The sequence below is a fragment of the Setaria italica genome, chromosome II (assembly GCF_000263155.2).
Source record: "Setaria italica strain Yugu1 chromosome II, Setaria_italica_v2.0, whole genome shotgun sequence".
NCBI classification, from domain to species: domain Eukaryota; kingdom Viridiplantae; phylum Streptophyta; class Magnoliopsida; order Poales; family Poaceae; genus Setaria; species Setaria italica.
Genome location: NC_028451.1, coordinates 32,283,321 through 32,299,694, shown reverse-complemented (window position 1 = coordinate 32,299,694; position 16,374 = coordinate 32,283,321). Strand labels below are relative to the sequence as shown.

Sequence of the window (16,374 nt, the reverse complement as noted above, 5' to 3'; positions counted from 1 at the left end):
GCCCATGTCGACGAGGAAGGTGACCGCGCGTCCATGGCGGTGAGAGACGTCAAGCGCCAGCGGAGATGCGGCAGGCCGCAGGGGATGGGACCGCGTGGACCGAGCAGGGAGACGAGGGGGCGTCATGAGGCGCGGCTAGAGCAGCGCGGGAAGAAAGTAGCACTGCTAGCCGGAGCTTGGAGAGATGTTGCGAGGGAGTGCGTGGTGCCGTGGTGGTGCTCTTATTCTAGCAGCTAGCGGATAAGGAAGCAGGGGCCAGTGGATAAGAAGGAAAGCAAGAGCAGCCGGATAGAAAAGATAAGAAAGAAAAAAAAGGCACTGGACAAGAACGAGAAAAAGATGCGTGAAAAAAGAAATAAAGAAGGGAAATTTGATTATTGTATAATTCAATATTAATCTCTTTTATTTTAATAAAAAATGTGCTGTGACTAAAAGTTGTGTGTATAATAATCCCTTTTCATTTATTTTCTAGAATTTCAAATGAACCCAATTTATAACTAATTCAAGCATGCAATTCACTAGTTAAAACATAACCATGGTACATTGGACATCTAACCTCCCATATCCATTTATAAAATTACGGGAGAAGCCGTTTTGCCAAGTACTTTTCAGAACAGCTTTAGCTTCAGCAGAGAAGCTGCTCCACTAGAGGAGACACAATCGGAGCCATTTCAACCACAGCCGCAGCCCTGCTAAACAAACCCTAAATGATCCTGATGGCACTAAAATCCACGCTAAACCAAAGTGTATTTTTATTTTATTGATGCAGTACTTCAATTCTTTCTTTCGACTTGGGTTTTCAGCTTCTGTTTTTCTCCCATTTCAAGAGGGAGGCAGTTCCTCCAACGTAAGACCATAGTGAAGCAGGCGTGGACCCCACATGTAAGCCACGGAACGTCAGCTCCGAGCGCGAGTGTATATCCTCGCATCGGCTGAGGGTATACTTTCATTTGGCGCCATTTTCTCCCGCCATAACCCCCCGCTTCGCACAGAGAAAGGGAAACCTCCCGGAACCGATCTCCATCAAATCCTCCCCACCGAAAACGGCGGCACCGCACGATCGCTGACGAAATGGCGCCGCGTCGCCCTCGCAAGAAGCGCCGGATTCCTGGTGCCACGGCCACGCCGGCGCCGGCGTCCGACGCCTTGCTCTCTCTGCCTCCGGAGGTACTCGACGAGATCCTCACCCGCCTTGACCTCCGCGACGCCGTCCGCACCTCCGCGCTCTGCCGCGCCTGGCGGCGCCGCTGGGAGTCGCTCCCCTCCCTCGACATCTCCACCCCCTTCGGCGAGCAGCCGCTCTGGACCGTCGATTGCGTCCTCCCCCGCTGCTCCGGCCGTGTCCGACGCTTCCACGCCTCCCTCGACGAGCTCTCCGCCCGCCGCCTAGACGACTGGCTCCTCATCCTCTCCCACCGCGGCGGCGTCGAGGATCTCGAGCTCAGTCCTCCGTACCCCTACAAGTTCTTTTCCCTACATTCCACCATCTTCTCCTGGCGCCGCCTCATCTCCATCGACCTCTTCGCCTGCGACATACCGCTGCTACCCCAGGACTTCGAGGGGTTTCCGGACCTTAAAGTGCTAAGCCTTGCCAATGTGAAGTTACAGCAGAAAGGGGAGTATCAACTGGAGGAGATCATCGAGACATCCCCATTGCTCGAGAAGCTGATACTAAGTGAAGTCTGTATCGGCGGGGACGACTTCATAGAATGGGAGATCCAGGCGCACAATCTGCGGCACATAACAATTTGCTCAAATATCGATTATGGCTGGAATTTTGCAGAGTTGCCATGCCTGCACTCTGCTGTCATTGATTTGTGGGAGTATGTTGGTGGCCGAGATTTCGCCAAGTTCCTTGCTGGGCTTGTTCAAGTTAGGAAGCTTAGTCTCTGCACGTTTTATGCACCAGTAATATGCTGCTCTTCCCAAATGTTCATTTTATCTCTTCGAGTATCTTGTTTGGCTGGATTGAAATAGAAGTTAACTAAAATGCTTAGATCTGGCAATGGGAAAGGATGATGGGACAGTAGTGAGGACACTGAGGAGTCATATGAGCATGTTTGCAAGTTAGTGCCTAAAGCCTAATTATGTCGTTTGCGTTAGTCGTATTACATTTGTGTATACTTGAGGTTTATCCTCCGTTTCTAGAAATTGGAAACGGTGTTCCACTGTTATTATTAAAACCAAAAAACATCCATATTTTATTGGTTGGCATCACTGTTCTTTCAATTATAGTCTAATTTAGGGCTTTTGGGCTACTCCATTTTAGTCCCTTCTGATTCACTACTTAAACCTAAATTTATGGTTGTTAAATTGCAGCGGGTCTTTGGACAACATAGGCTTGCCTCCTTGTTTGCACATTTGAGCTGTGGCTCAAAGTCATCTTGTTGTTCAGGTGTAGTAAAATGTGGTCCCCTTCAAAGATTAAATAATGTGAAAGGTTGCTTCCGAAGAGGAACCGTGTTTGATCGTATATATGAGCTTGTGCCCCATTCTGGAAAATTACCGGAACACTTATCCATGATCCTAGATTCTCATCCAGCTTCAATATTCTGATATTATTTTTTTGTTCTTTCCATTTTTCAGGTAAATGGGATTAAGATATTGGAGACACTTCCATGCACCTTCAACAACTTGAAGAGCTTGAAACTGTTCATGCACTTCTGTGAACTGCCCCCCATTTTGTTAGTGATTTGCTTCCTAAGGAGTGTTCCAAATCTTGAAAAGCTTAAAATACGGGTAATTTTGAATGTTGCCTTTCAGATATTCCTGCCTACATTGTTTGAACTTTGATGGTCATCTTGCTGCTTTTAACTTACTTCGTTTTTGTACATTCATTTGTGAAGATTTATTATGGCAAAGAGCAGAAAGTTGAGGCAAATGGGGAGTTTCTAAATGCACAGTGGGCTGATGGCATGTGTGCCAATCTTCAGATTCTGAAGATGACTGGTATCAATTGGCTTCCAAATGAAATGTCTTTTATGAAGCTCATTCTCTCTAAAGCTAGGCTTCTTCACACATTATCCATTAGTCATGATGATGATTGCTCAGTGTCTCATGTGGATCCGCTGCATGAGTTGGTAACATATAAAAGCACTTCAGCTCAAGCTCAGGTTCTGTTTCAAGGTAAGAAATTATAAACTTGAATTTAGTTTGCAAAATTCCATCTTTTGTGTTTTGTTTGATGCTAATTCATTTATGTGCATCTCATATTTCATTTTCTGAAAGTTTGTGGCATATTTTCACATTATATACTTTTGTCTATTACCTATTCACGGAAGTGAGAAATATAAGGCTTTAGCTGTCACATTGTACTGAAGTTTTCTGTGCCTCATGAAGAATGGGACCTGCTATGTAGTCAGGCAGCTATGGCTGCAATGGAATATTCTTGCCGAAGTGGTCACATCTGTTTTGTTTTTCATCTGCACTAGACAGGTTGAGTTTTTGATTATTCCTTTCCACTATGCTTTGATAGAATCCTTGTCTTGGGGTAAATTCAGAAAGACATTCAACATAGGGAGGCTGAACTCAGACGTAAACCCTTTTCAAAGCCTTCTTTTAAATGCTCACCATTTACTCTCTTTCATATTAGATTAGGTTATTGACTGTTCATACTTCATACTGGGGTGGGTTGGATCATCATGGTCATAGATTCAAATAATGTTGTCAGGAATAGGAACAACGTTGGAATGGCAAAGGAACATTTTGTGTGCTTTAGTTCTGTATGTTTTTATCCATTTTAGGTACGGTGGATAAAACAATTCATCGAGGTAGCCCGTAGAAAGGGAATCACATTCAGTGCTTGGTACTAAACAGAATCATCCGATGGTTGCTAAGCAGTTAGAACTATGCATATGCTTTTGCTGAGTTTTTAAGAGTTGCTGCTAGAGTATGCAGAAACGCAGTGGTGCTCTATGCATTTGTTCTGCTTCACGTTGGTGTGATGAATTGTAAACAGTTTGCTTTTCTCATGCAGGTGCTGCAGGATATTATTAGATGGCGGCATCTTCTGTGCATTTCTAGAATGTGCGAAATCGGTTCACTTGCATGAGACGGCGCTCCCTTCTTTTGTCTGAACTCTGAAGTAGCTTCTTGAGGTCAGAGTGTCAGATAGGAAAGGCGCAGAAAATGGCTTATCCAAGGAACTGTCGTAGTCTTTTGTCTCAGAAAGAAATTGACGTTCTATCGGTAGTTTGCTAAGGGTTGTAACGCTCATGTCTTGTACGACATTGCAGACAGTTTTCTGCATGTGGAGTAGTACTAGTACATACTTGGCCTGAGTAGGCCAGGTAGATTATCCTGCTTAGTTGAGCTCCAGAATGTTTTTGTCGGCCTGTCGGGTGGTCCGCATGCGAGCGCATTACCGTTTCTTAATCGTTAAGTAGGACATTTTGCAATCATCCTTGTTAGGGAGATATTAGCAGTGTTTTTGAACTGAGGGTTGTCACGAGTTCTTCTATAAGTTGAAACCAAATTTAAAATTTTAATCCAAAATTTCACTCCTAACCTCATACGATCTCGGTACGAATGCAAATGTAATACAAGGAGAACTGCAGGAACCACAATTTGATCGAAGCATATGATGGCCACAAGAAACCTTCGTCGGCGCTTCGTCTCCTGTAGCATTCGTATCGGCCAGCGCTCCAAAGAGAACCTCAAAATCCTCCACAAAACGGGCGCCACCGCACGGTCGCCCTCGCCCCACGGAATGGCACCACACAGGGTCGTCCTCGCCTACAGAAACCGATGGTGTTCTCATAAATAGTTGCAATTGAAATTTGGAGTAAATACTAAAGTTATGAAAAATTCCAAAATCTGGGCAATTGGATTTTGCCTTTCTTTTAATCGATCAATTATATCCATCCGATGTGCATCCAACCCTCCACGACACATGCATGACGCATTCATCTTCTTCCTCTCGACGCCATTTCCCGCCTAATTCCGCCCATCACTGGTGGTGTCTCCGCTATCTAACTCCCATGCACCGCCTGTGTGCTAGCTATTCTATTTTTGCACTTCGTCACTGCAAACCCCGCCTGACAGCCAATCTTTCACCTCGCACCTCCAGCGACGCCCTCACTGCCTCGCCACCTGTCCTCGCCTCCATCGCCATGGCTGAGCTTACATCTCTTGAAGTCACCCTCCAAGGGTGTAATTGAGAAAACTCCACGAGAAGTCAATCTATGCCACTAACTAGTACTGGATAGGAAGAATGGAAGATGAACGTCGACTAAACAATCGTGAAAAAGGAGTATAGGAGGAATACACCTCGCGGTGTGCGGGGTTAGCAATATCTCAAAAAGGAGTATAGGAGGAATGTAAAATTATCGCAAGCCTAATTTCGCCCTCTCCAAAACACGGCCCAACTAGGCTCACCCAGTGGAGAGACCGCGGACGAAAAGTGGGTGATCTCCGTTTCCGTCCTCGTTAAAATCGCCGCGGAACTCGCTCTCTGTCTCAGTAGACACAGTTGACAGGTTTAGGGTTCATGGAGCCCTTGCCCTTGAACCACCAGGCCACGCCGGCGGCCGATCCGCCGATCTCCCTCCTCCCGCCGCACCTGCTTGACAACATCCTCACCCGCCTCGACATCCTCGACGCCGTCCGCACCTCCGCGCTCTCCCGCGCCTGGCACCGCCGCTGGGAGTCGCTCCCCGTTCTGTCCCTTTCCTTTATCGATCGCCCCGGCACGCCCCCGGCGGCGGTCGACAGCGTCCTCGCCCGCTTCACCGGCCGGATCTCGCGCTTCTCCTTTTACTTCGACCACCGATCTGCACGCCGCGTCGACGATGGCTGATCGCAAACTCTCGCCGCGGCGTCGAGTCCATGGTACTCCGGAGCAGCTGCTACATCCGCCTCCACTCTTCCATCTTCTCCTGCAGCCAGCTCGTGTTCCTCGAGCTGTGGGGGTTCTACATCCCACCGCTCCAAGTTGGATTGGCCGGCTGCCCGGCGCTCAAGAAGCTAAACCTAATCTCAGTCATGTTCCCGGTGGACGGGGCGATCCTATCGGAGGCTATAATTCGTGGATCACCGTTGCTTGATGCCCAGAAGCTATATGGTGCGGAAATCCCTGGCGGCACTTGTGTGATTGAGGCGTCCAATAATCTCCGTACCCTAGCGATCAATGCGATGGGTCTTAATGCCTGGCAAACTGGGGAGCTGCCGCGACTCGACCATGTAACCTTCGTTTGGGTCATCCATGTGGACTATGATTTGGGAGGATTCCTTGCGGGGGTTTCTCATGTTAGGAAGCTCACTCTCTCTACAGGCTACGCTCCGGTACATTATATTTGATCTTTCTTATTTATACCTTATCTCCCTAGTTGTTTTGGAATGTTATCTCTCTAGTTGTTAACTGTGATCAATAAACGTAGAAAATAAGAAAATAGCTGAACTGCATTATTACATCAAGCAACATATATATAGTAGAATGTGTAAATCTGGATAGCATACGTGTTTGACACCCCCATAAGGTGTTTTCGCTTTTAGGTGCAAGAATCATGTAGAGTGGGATGAAAACTTATAGGGGAATGGCTTATTTATGCACTTATTTGTAGTTTTTCAAATGCTTAATTTCTATTGCAATTTGTGTGCTGAGCAAAGTGATGCTTATACATATGGCAATTGAATGCTGTGACCGTTGCACGCTTTGTGTTTTGTCTTGAATTGATCTTAATGATTCCAAGGCATCGGGGTAGTGTTTCTTCTGACATTTGTAACCTTCTAGTTCTGTAGGAGTGGATAACTTTGATAGAAAACAAGAGGACTTAAGGGCTGTTTGGCAATAAGGTGTTAAAATTTAACACCTGTCACATCAGATGTTTGGATGCTAATTAGAAGTATTAAACATAGGTTAATTACAAAACTAAATGCACAGATGGAGTGTAATTCGCGAGACGAATCTATTAAACCTAATTAGTTCATGATTTGATAATGTGGTGCTACAGTAACCATTTGCTAATGATGGATTAATTAGGTTTAATAGATTCGTCTCGCAAATTAGCACAGGGTTCTGCAATTAGTTTTATAATTAGCTCATGTTTAGTTCTCCTAATTAGCATCCGAACATCCGATGTGACACTGTTAAAGTTTAACACCTCGTATCCAAACACCCCTAGTCAATACCAACAGTTAAAAGTTTCGCTTTGATTTTATCATCATTCGAGAGCAACCTTCCATGAAAAGCAAATAATACGAGTCATGAAATAATTCTCTATTTTTGCATGTGTATCGAGTTTCACATGCTTAACAATTCCTTTTGTTTTTCAGTTATTCGAGTGGAATTTGTTGGCAACTCTTCAATGCACCTTTGTCAATTTAAGGAGCTTATCTCTCAAAACCCACTTCCGTGAAATGCATGTCGTTTTATCAACATTTTGCTTGCTAAGGAATGCTCCCAACCTTGAAAAACTCACAATAACGGTATGAATGCTGACTTGAAATTATCATATTCTTGTTGTTTGGAGCTTATCATGTTATCATTTTTCATTAACATTTTTTGTTATATTTCCAAGATCAATGAGAATCGAGAGCAGGTAGCTGAAGTGAATGCAGAAGACCAGAATGCACAATGGACCATTGGGATGTGTGCCAGCCTTCAGGTTGTGAAGATGAATGCCATTGGCTGTTTGCCAAATGAAGATGTGCTTTATAGAATGTATTATCTAAAGCAACAGCTCTCCGCACAATGTCTATTACTCTTAGTGACAGAAGATCGAAGTCTATTGGAACTGCACTGAGCTGAGTGAGCTAAATACATATCGAAGAACTTCATCCCATGCCCAAGTCTTTATCAAAGGTACATTATCTTGACTCCAATTAGCAAATTTTCATATTGTGAATTCTTTTTGAGGATCTACATGACTACCTGATAGAATCATCTTTTACAAGCTCCTGGGCATACCTCATATTATCATAATAATTAGGAGTGCAGGGCATCATCATAACTAGGTGAGGGAGAGGAGGGGGCATGAGCAGAATAATTGCAATAGCTGCCTTTCTAGTTGGGCATCATCATAACTAGTTATCATAATAATTAGGAGTGCAGGGCATCATCATAACTAGTTATCTTAATAATTAGGAGTGCAAGAATTCTAGCTTGCTAATAAGCTTTGTAGTTTTATTTGGCACCGGTTTGGTGGAACAAAGCAGGAGAGTAATTGGAGGTGTATGGATATGGAATTATGGATAAACAGGGAAACAAAAAGAAGGGAAGTGGTGGGTAATAAAATGAACTAGTATCTAGCAAAGCTCTAAGTGTTTTGTGCAGTATATATAAAAAAATCGTCGTATGCATTTCTTTTGTGTACACTAGTGGTCAACTGGTCATATATAACTCATGGTCTTGATGCTAATGAGGAACGGGAAAGGTAGGCTCTTTGTTAAATTTTAAAACCATGATCTTGTTTTAAGGACTAGCGACATATCTGTGTTTTCCCATGTCGACTAAGTTGATATGCTAGCTCATATTATGTTTTTTGGTTTGTAACTTTCTCTTCAGATCCAAGTCTCGATCCTCTGTATTTTATGTTTTACATACTACTACTCTGGAACTCAGATTGTCACCTTTGTTCTGTAACATGCACTGAGTTTGCTAACTGTTATCTGTAGTGCCATGTTTCATGTATGTTCATGCATATGCTTCTGCTAACCTTTAGGTGTTGCTACTATATATGGCGGCCAGTTAGCAGATATGTAGTGGCGCTCTGTATATTTAGTTCATCTGCTTCAAGGGATGAACTGAACAATCTGTTTTCATTATGCAGATTCAGTGGGGGAATACTAGGTTCAGTCAGCATTTTCTATTCATTTTTGGAGATGTGGAAAATTGGTTCCCTGATCGCTTCATTGTACCTGTTTGGAATTGCAATTAGTGGTCTTACTAGCTAGTCATCATCATGACCAGTTGTCCTACTAATTAGGAGTGCAAGAACACCAGCTTGGTTGGCTTTGTTGGTTTATTTGGCACAGGTGCAACCGAGGAAGGCAATTGAGAAGTGGGATCTTTATAAATAGGAAAAAGAAAGGGAAGTGGTGGAAAATAAAATTAACTGGTATATTGCAAAATTGCAAGGGCTTTGTGCGGTCTATGACAAAATCTCTGTATGTAATGCTTTTGCTTATACCAGTGGTCAATTGGTCATAGTCTTGATGCTTATGAGGACAAGGAAGAGTAGATTATTTTTAAAATATTTAAAACCTTGCTGATTCTGTTTGGAGGAATGGAGACATACCAGACTGTTTTTCTTTGTATGCTAAGTTGCTATGCAAGATCATATCACTTTGTGTTTGTAACTAGCTCTAAAGGTCATGTGATCATGTCGATCCTTTGCATTGTAGGTTTTTCATTATTACTACCCCTTTGTCACTCTGATAATCTTTTTCTTGCTACCGAACTACAAACTTCATCCACTATGAAAATCGAAAATTTGAGTTTCATACATGATGCTCTCAATTAAATCATGTCACTGATATGTTGTTGTCGAATTTTGTCTTCAAAATGCCATTTGTCTACTGTTTGTATCTTTCAGAGTTGAGATGTTCATTCTGGTAAAACTGAATCTGCCAACTGTTGTCTTGCACGCATGGGCTTCAAGCCAGGCCTAGGCTCATGTTTTTTGGGGCATTGGGCCGGGTCTGGGCTTTCACTACCATTTCCCCCCTGCCCCGGCGTTTGAACTTTGAAGAGGCGTGTAACAGAAGGCAACCGGCCGACGATTGCGTGAGCAGAGTCGTCACCTCATCTGACACTGCCCTAAACCACGAAGACAGTGGACTGCCGTTTCAGTTTCTCTAGGCGAGAGAGAGAGAGAGAGAGAGAGAGAGAGAGAGAGAGAGAGAGTTTTGGGGCGCATGGAGCCCCCCGCGCCGCCGCCGCCGCCGGCGGACGCGCTGTCGTCCCTCCCTGACGCCGTGGTCGACGGCAGCATCCTAACCCGGCTCGACCTCCGCGACGTCGTCCGCACCTCCGCGCTCAGCCGCGCCTGGCGGCACCGCTGGGAGTCGCTCCCCACGCTCTCCCTCTCCCTCCGCGACGGCATCGGCACGCCTCCGTCGATTGTCGACAGCGTCCTCAGCTGCTACGCCGGCCGCATCCCGGACTTCTCGATCCGCATCAACTCGCAATCCGCGTGCCGCGTCGACGACTGGCTGGTTGATTTGTCCCTCCGGGACGTCCAGTCCATGGACCTCCGAAGCAACGACTGCCTCTTGAGCATCCGCTCCTCGATCTACTCTTTTAGCCATCTCGTGACCCTCAAGTTGCACAGGTGCGACATCCCAACCAGCCCCGTGGGATTCGCCGGCTTCCCGTTGCTCAAGGACCTCGAGCTCGTGGATGCCCATTTATCAGAGATCGAGGACTTGGAGGCTATCGTCCGTGGGTCGCCCTTGCTTGATGCTCTCATGCTATCTGATGCATATATCCTTAACAACGAGCTGGCGGGTTGCGTGATTGAGGCGCCCAATCTCCGTAGCCTGACAATCATTTCGGTGGTTGTTTATGGCTGGCAATTTGGGGGGCTGCCGCGTCTCGACAACGCTACCATTGATTTGGACACCTATATGTACGAGGGTGATTTGGGAGAATTCCTTGCCGGAGTTGCTCATGCTAGGAAGCTCACTCTCACAACATTCTACCTACCGGTACATTTTACTATATCTCATCTCCCTATTAGCTGTTAATTGTGATAAATCATGGTACAAAACTGATGGAACTGCATTATATTAAGCGCAATGGAGTAGAATTTGTAGATCTGTCGACTATCGTCAATGTTATCTGAAACGCTAGACGGCCAGACACCCTCCGTTTAATGTTTAGACGATTAATCGAACTGTTTATATGGTTTGCAATGTAGCAGTAAATATACATACAAACATTGTAGTTCCACACTATACTTTTTGGTAGCTACAATTTGAAGCAAACAGGATTTGCAAAGTAGTTTACATATGCATCAAGTTTCATGTTGTTAATAGTTTTTGTTTTTCAGCACTTCGATGATGACCCTTTACTTTCTTTTTTTTAGAAAATGGGTGATGACACTTTACTGGAAACACTTCCATACAAATTTTTCAATCTAAGGAGCTTGTTTCTTTGCACCCACTTTTGTGGATTGTATTCCATTTTAGCAACCTTCTGCTTGCTAAGGAATGCTCCTAGCCTTGAAGAACTGGAAATAACGGTATGAATGCTGACTTAAAGATGATCACATTCTTCTTGTTTGGAAGTTGTCATGTTGTCTCCTTTGATTGACCTTCTCGGTTTTCTTCTTTCAAGATTAATGGGGATCAAGAGCAGGAAACTGAAGCAAACACAGAATTCCAGAATACACAATGGACAAATGGGATGTGTGGCAGCCTTCAGGTTGTGACGATAAATGACATTTCCTGTTTGTCAAATGAGATGTGCTTTATAAAACTGGTCTTATCTAAAGCAACATCGCTTCGAACAATGTCTATTATTCTTGATGATGAATTCTCAAGGTCTAATGAAAATATACTAAGCGAGTTAAATACCAATAGAAGAGCTTCACCTCATGCCCAAGTCTTTTTGCAAAGGTAAATTATCTTTACTTCAATTAGCAAATGTTCATATATTGTATTTCCTATGGGTATGATGGCCGCTCGAATTTTTTCTTTAAGGATCTGCATATATAAGTACGGATAGATACAAATGTTCATATACCATGTATGAATACCTGATAGATTCACTTTTTGCAAGCTCCTGGGTATACCTTATGTGTATATATGGTCTGTTCTACTTTAAAATGCTGCAATTGAAAGAATGCAAATTGCTTGTTAGGGTCACTTGGAATTGTTTTCTTTGGGACATGGCAGTTAGAGGAATGCCACTCAGAATCCAAAATTAGTACACCAAATTGTTTTTTTTTCATTTTCCACATATTCCCATCTATTTCCTATTTCCCCCTTTTTTTGTCCAAAAGTGAGTGGTCCATTATGCCCTTACATCCGCTTTTTGTATGAAAGTGCTTTTATATTGTTGTTGTTGGCAAAAAAAATAGGTGGCCAAGACCATATGTCAACTCTACTATCCCATAGCCAGCCAGGCGATTAGCCCTTTGGACCTAAATGTCTAACTAAATGGAATGACCATTCTCATAGGTATTAGAGCTGCATAGCACCATTGCCTGATTTGGTGACATTGTTGATGTGGAGTGGTAGGCAGGCAAGGACAGGGATGGGGAGCCATGGCAGATGACAATAGGTGGGGGATAACCATTTGGATCTGGGATGGGCATTTGATGATAGGAGGGGCTGCAAACTCCCACAGTTAGGATATATAGATGTAACTATAGTGGTCTGACTAGTTGGTCATCATTATGACTAGTTGTCATGCTAGATTGAAAGAACTCTAGCTTGCACATCTTTGTTGGTTTATTTGGCACAGGTTCAATGCAACCAAGTAGGAGGGCAATTTGAGATGATGTGTGCAGATAAATAGAGAGAGAAAAGGGGGAGTGGAAAAAAAAAGCTGCTATATAGCAAATACTTTTTTGGAGGGGGAGGGGGGACGTTGCAGTATATATCAAAATCACCGTACATATGTATTGTTTTTGTTTACATTAGTGAAACTGGTCGTAGTCTTTATGCTTACGAGGAATATGGGAAGTTACTTAAAAAAGAATTAATAATCTTGCTTTAATGCAAAGTGACATATTGGTTTGTTTTCCTTTGTCTAGTACTAAGTTGAGATGCTAGATCATATTATGCCTTTGTGTTTCTCACTAATTCTTCAGAATTATGTTGGTCCTTTGTATTGTATTTTTTACATATTATTATTTAGTCATATTGTATTTTTTACATATAATTATTTAGTCACTAGAGGGGGGTGCTTGTTGCACTTTGTACATAGCAATATATTTGTCTTGCATTCCTAACATGTTAACAGAGTTTTAGGGTTTCCATTGATCTGCCATAGTCTTTAGTTACTAGCTAGCTGTCATCGACCCTTCGAGCAGCTATTATCTCTCCCTTACCTTCCTCACCCTCTCCTCCACATCCAGTTGTTTCTACACCTCTTGAATTTCTCATTGGGAGGTCATTTATGAGTATATTCATCATTAGCCGCATGTTTCACCACTTGGCTCCTTTTCGTCCCTCCTTGGACCTAATACTCAGAACTCTTCTTCTTGGTATGATCTCTCTGATTGTAGCACCCTCGATCCTCCTATGCATTATGGCTTCCACCCTCGATCCTCCTATGCATTATGGCTTCAGCGTTGCTGCCCTGGTTGAGCCCACGACCTATCAGGAGGCATTTGCTAAGGGTGGTAGCGTGCAATGGCTAAGGAGATTTCGAGTTTGGAGCATAGTTGCACTTGTGATCCTGTCCCCCTTCCACCCTCACATCACTCCCATTACCTTCAAGTGGGTCTAAAAGGTCAAGATTTTCCTTGATGGCTCTCTCAAGCACCACAAGGCTCGTCTTATAGTGTGTGGTTTCTAGTATGAGAAAGGTCATGATAGCAAACCTTTGCTCATTTTGCTCACATGGCCACTATTTCAACTCTTCTAATTATTGTTGCCTCATTCAATAGTGGTACATCTCTCAACTTGAGGTTAAAACCACCTTAACTAATGGCGAGTTGCAGGAGCAGGTTTATACGCATCTGCCTCCAAGATAGTTGATGGCATTGTTTGTCGGATGTAACATTCCCTTTGTGTCTTGAAGCAAGATCCTTGGCATGTCCACAAAAAAAGGTCTTGTTATAAGTCCAATCCTCACATTAGGTTAGGATATCTATAAAATAGGTTATCCCTTTCGGTTTGCAACCTATGTTGGTGTGAGTATGCCTAATATCCTGATGAGAGTCCCCCCGTGTGTCACGGTAGGCTCCACCTCATCTTGGGTTGAGAGCAAAGCTTGATGCCAATTTCTTCACTTTTCATCAAGGGCTTTTCTTGGCACTAGGCTTCGATATAGCTGGTGCTTAACCTCAGCTCTCCTAATTTTGTCTATTACTAGTTCAACCTTATAAGTTTATATTAGGTATCTCGGTTCAATCATGCCCCAGGCACACCATACCTGATACAACCCTTTCCTCACCCAAGAATTTCATTTCCACTTCAACTCCTAACATCCGGCGTTTTCATGATCCCCTCTCTTTTGGCCTTTCTCCTCAAGGTTTTCCTATACAAAGAAGAGAATGATAAGCCTTGTGACCACAATCATGTTCTCTCTTTGTTAACACCTCTCCTAGTGGTCAATCACTTCTTCTCTATCATGGGTACGGTGATGATTCTCAATTCTTTGACTTTTTGGAAAAAAACATCTTCATGATAAGTTCTTGATGTATGACTTGGGTCCCCTTACCCCCTTGATATTGAGGTCTCTTCCATTTCTTATGGTGCGTACCTTTCATAGGACCAGTACATTTAGGATACCCTTTCTTGTTCTGCTCTCACTTATCACCACACTGTTGGTAAACACGCTATCGTCACCTTGTCAAGAGACTTGTATATCTTGGGATCACCCATCCTGACATTTCTCACCCAATTCACATCCTAGGTTGGTTTCTCTCTTCTCCAACTTAGGTCCACTATCCTTACTGCATTTGTGTTATGTTATACCTTCATGGAACCTTCTCTCATGGCCTTTTCTTTCCTCCCTCTTGCTCTCTCAAGGTTCAAGTGTACTATGATATCCTTAAGCTAGTGATCTCTTTGATCTCTCTCTCTCTCTACTTATTGTGGTTGCTTGGCTCCTCCTTGATTGCATGGAAGACCAAGAAGTTGGTAGCATTTTCCTTTTGAGTGTTGAGGTTGAGCGGTGGGCTACTTGAGGATTTCTCTGTGCCAGTTACTACACCAACCCCTCTGTCCTAGCTCTGACAGCACTGCTATGATTAGTATTTCTCAAGATCCCGTGAAGCATGAACTTACCAAGCACATTGGAGTTGCTTCATACATGAGATCGCATGTTGTAGATCTCAAAAAGAGTTTGTTGAGAGGGGGAGTTAGATGTAAAAACCATTATGTATTTAGTCACGTAGGGTGCCTCTGCACTTTGTACATCTCAATATCTGCTGAGTTGCATTTCCAACTACTAGTACTCTATAACTCTGAATCATCTTTTCTTTGGTAGTGATTTACATCTTCTTCCACCATAAGAAAAATGATATTTTGACTTTCATACTTCAATGAATGAATGAATCACTTAGTGAATTCAGAATATACATTGATAATTCCTAATTAGGCCTTGTTCGGTTAATCGCTTCCCCGAGGAGATTGAGGATTGGAGGAGATTGAGAGGGATTTTGACTTGTAGGGGATTTAATCTCTCCCAAACCCCTCCAATCCCCTTCAATACTCTTCAAACCAAACAAGCCTTTTTTTATTATGAATTACTTAGTGCTTTAGTCAAGGCATATGCGGTGATGATTCACACTCTGTTTTATATGTCTTTTGTCTTGCAACTTTTTGCATAACCATTTACTTGTTCTACAGGTACCATTGGACTAAATGATTGAGTTATTATAATAAAATTAGCATAGCTAGGAAGGTGCTACTATTTATTTTCTTCACCTTCTATTTCTGGAGGATAATGGACATGCAGCAACAACAACAAAGAATGTCTTTTAGTCCCAAGCAAGTCAGGGTAGTTTAAGATGAAACCCACATGAGAGGGTATTGAACATGCAACATGATGACAATAGATGTATTGCTATGTTCTATACATAAATGACCTATATAAGTGCATGGTCAGCAAGATTTTCAATTATAGGCATTGCTTAATGAGAAAAATCTAAGGATGCAAGTGGTCCTACCTGTGGACCTTCCGCAGGCATTCACATCAGCCGCTAGATAGTTTACTTGTTCCTGCAGAGCCTATCGATACTTGTTTCCAACTACGGCAATATCCTGCTAGGCTTTGCAGGGGGAAAATAAGAAGCATGCGGCCTGCTGGAGCCTGCACGCGTTCAACTCCTGAGCTTTAATGCAACATGGAATCCAAGGTTGAAGACACCTGCAGGAATCCCACAAGTAGAAAACTCAACCTTGTGAAAAGTGGAGCGGACCGCGGATGATGAGGAGAGCACTCGCGGGAAATGGTGGTGGGAAAGCAGAGAGGCAAGACATCATGCGCTTGTTGAAGGACTGTGCGATAGTGACATGGTGGCCACTATAGAAGGAAGAAGAGAGGCAGGACCAGCATGCATGCACCAGAGATCAATCGATAGAAAAGTGGGATGGATTGATGGCAGCGGCACTACTACGGCGCTAATGTGGATGCATGCACAACTAAGGTGTTGTGCGGACCTGCAAGCTTTGTGCGGGTGTTGCAGGCTTGATCGCTAAGCCCGCAGGGCTTTGCAGGCGGTGACTACTTGAGCCCACATAAAAATGCATGTG

The 16,374-nt window shown here is 43.6% G+C and overlaps 2 protein-coding genes across 2 annotated transcripts; both read left to right on the top strand.

Annotated features, from left to right (window-relative positions):
• The first annotated feature begins 1,071 nt into the window (after positions 1-1,071).
• Positions 1,072-3,996, top strand: LOC101758609 (F-box/FBD/LRR-repeat protein At1g13570). Its single transcript, XM_022824323.1, has 4 exons — positions 1,072-1,872; positions 2,587-2,739; positions 2,847-2,949; positions 3,977-3,996. The coding sequence occupies exons 1-4, from the start codon at positions 1,072-1,074 to the stop codon at positions 3,994-3,996; spliced, it is 1,077 nt and encodes a 358-aa protein (XP_022680058.1).
• A 5,859-nt stretch (positions 3,997-9,855) lies between these two features.
• On the top strand, positions 9,856-11,563 carry LOC111256394 (F-box/FBD/LRR-repeat protein At1g13570-like). The gene is made up of 3 exons (XM_022824322.1): positions 9,856-10,647; positions 11,028-11,183; positions 11,279-11,563. Exons 1-3 carry the CDS (start codon positions 9,856-9,858, stop codon positions 11,561-11,563), a joined length of 1,233 nt encoding a protein of 410 aa, XP_022680057.1.
• The last annotated feature ends 4,811 nt before the right edge of the window (positions 11,564-16,374 follow it).

Coding starts and splice junctions, on each gene's coding strand:
- LOC101758609 (XM_022824323.1), top strand. CDS start 1,072: ATGGCGCCGCGTCGCCCTCGCAAGAAGCGCCGGATTCCTGGTGCCACG. Junction 2,740..2,846: donor TTGAAAAGCTTAAAATACGG/GTAATTTTGAAT, acceptor TCATTTGTGAAG/ATTTATTATGGCAAAGAGCA. Junction 2,950..3,976: donor TCAGATTCTGAAGATGACTG/GTATCAATTGGC, acceptor TTTCTCATGCAG/GTGCTGCAGGATATTATTAG.
- LOC111256394 (XM_022824322.1), top strand. CDS start 9,856: ATGGAGCCCCCCGCGCCGCCGCCGCCGCCGGCGGACGCGCTGTCGTCC. Junction 10,648..11,027: donor TCACAACATTCTACCTACCG/GTACATTTTACT, acceptor TCTTTTTTTTAG/AAAATGGGTGATGACACTTT. Junction 11,184..11,278: donor TTGAAGAACTGGAAATAACG/GTATGAATGCTG, acceptor TCTTCTTTCAAG/ATTAATGGGGATCAAGAGCA.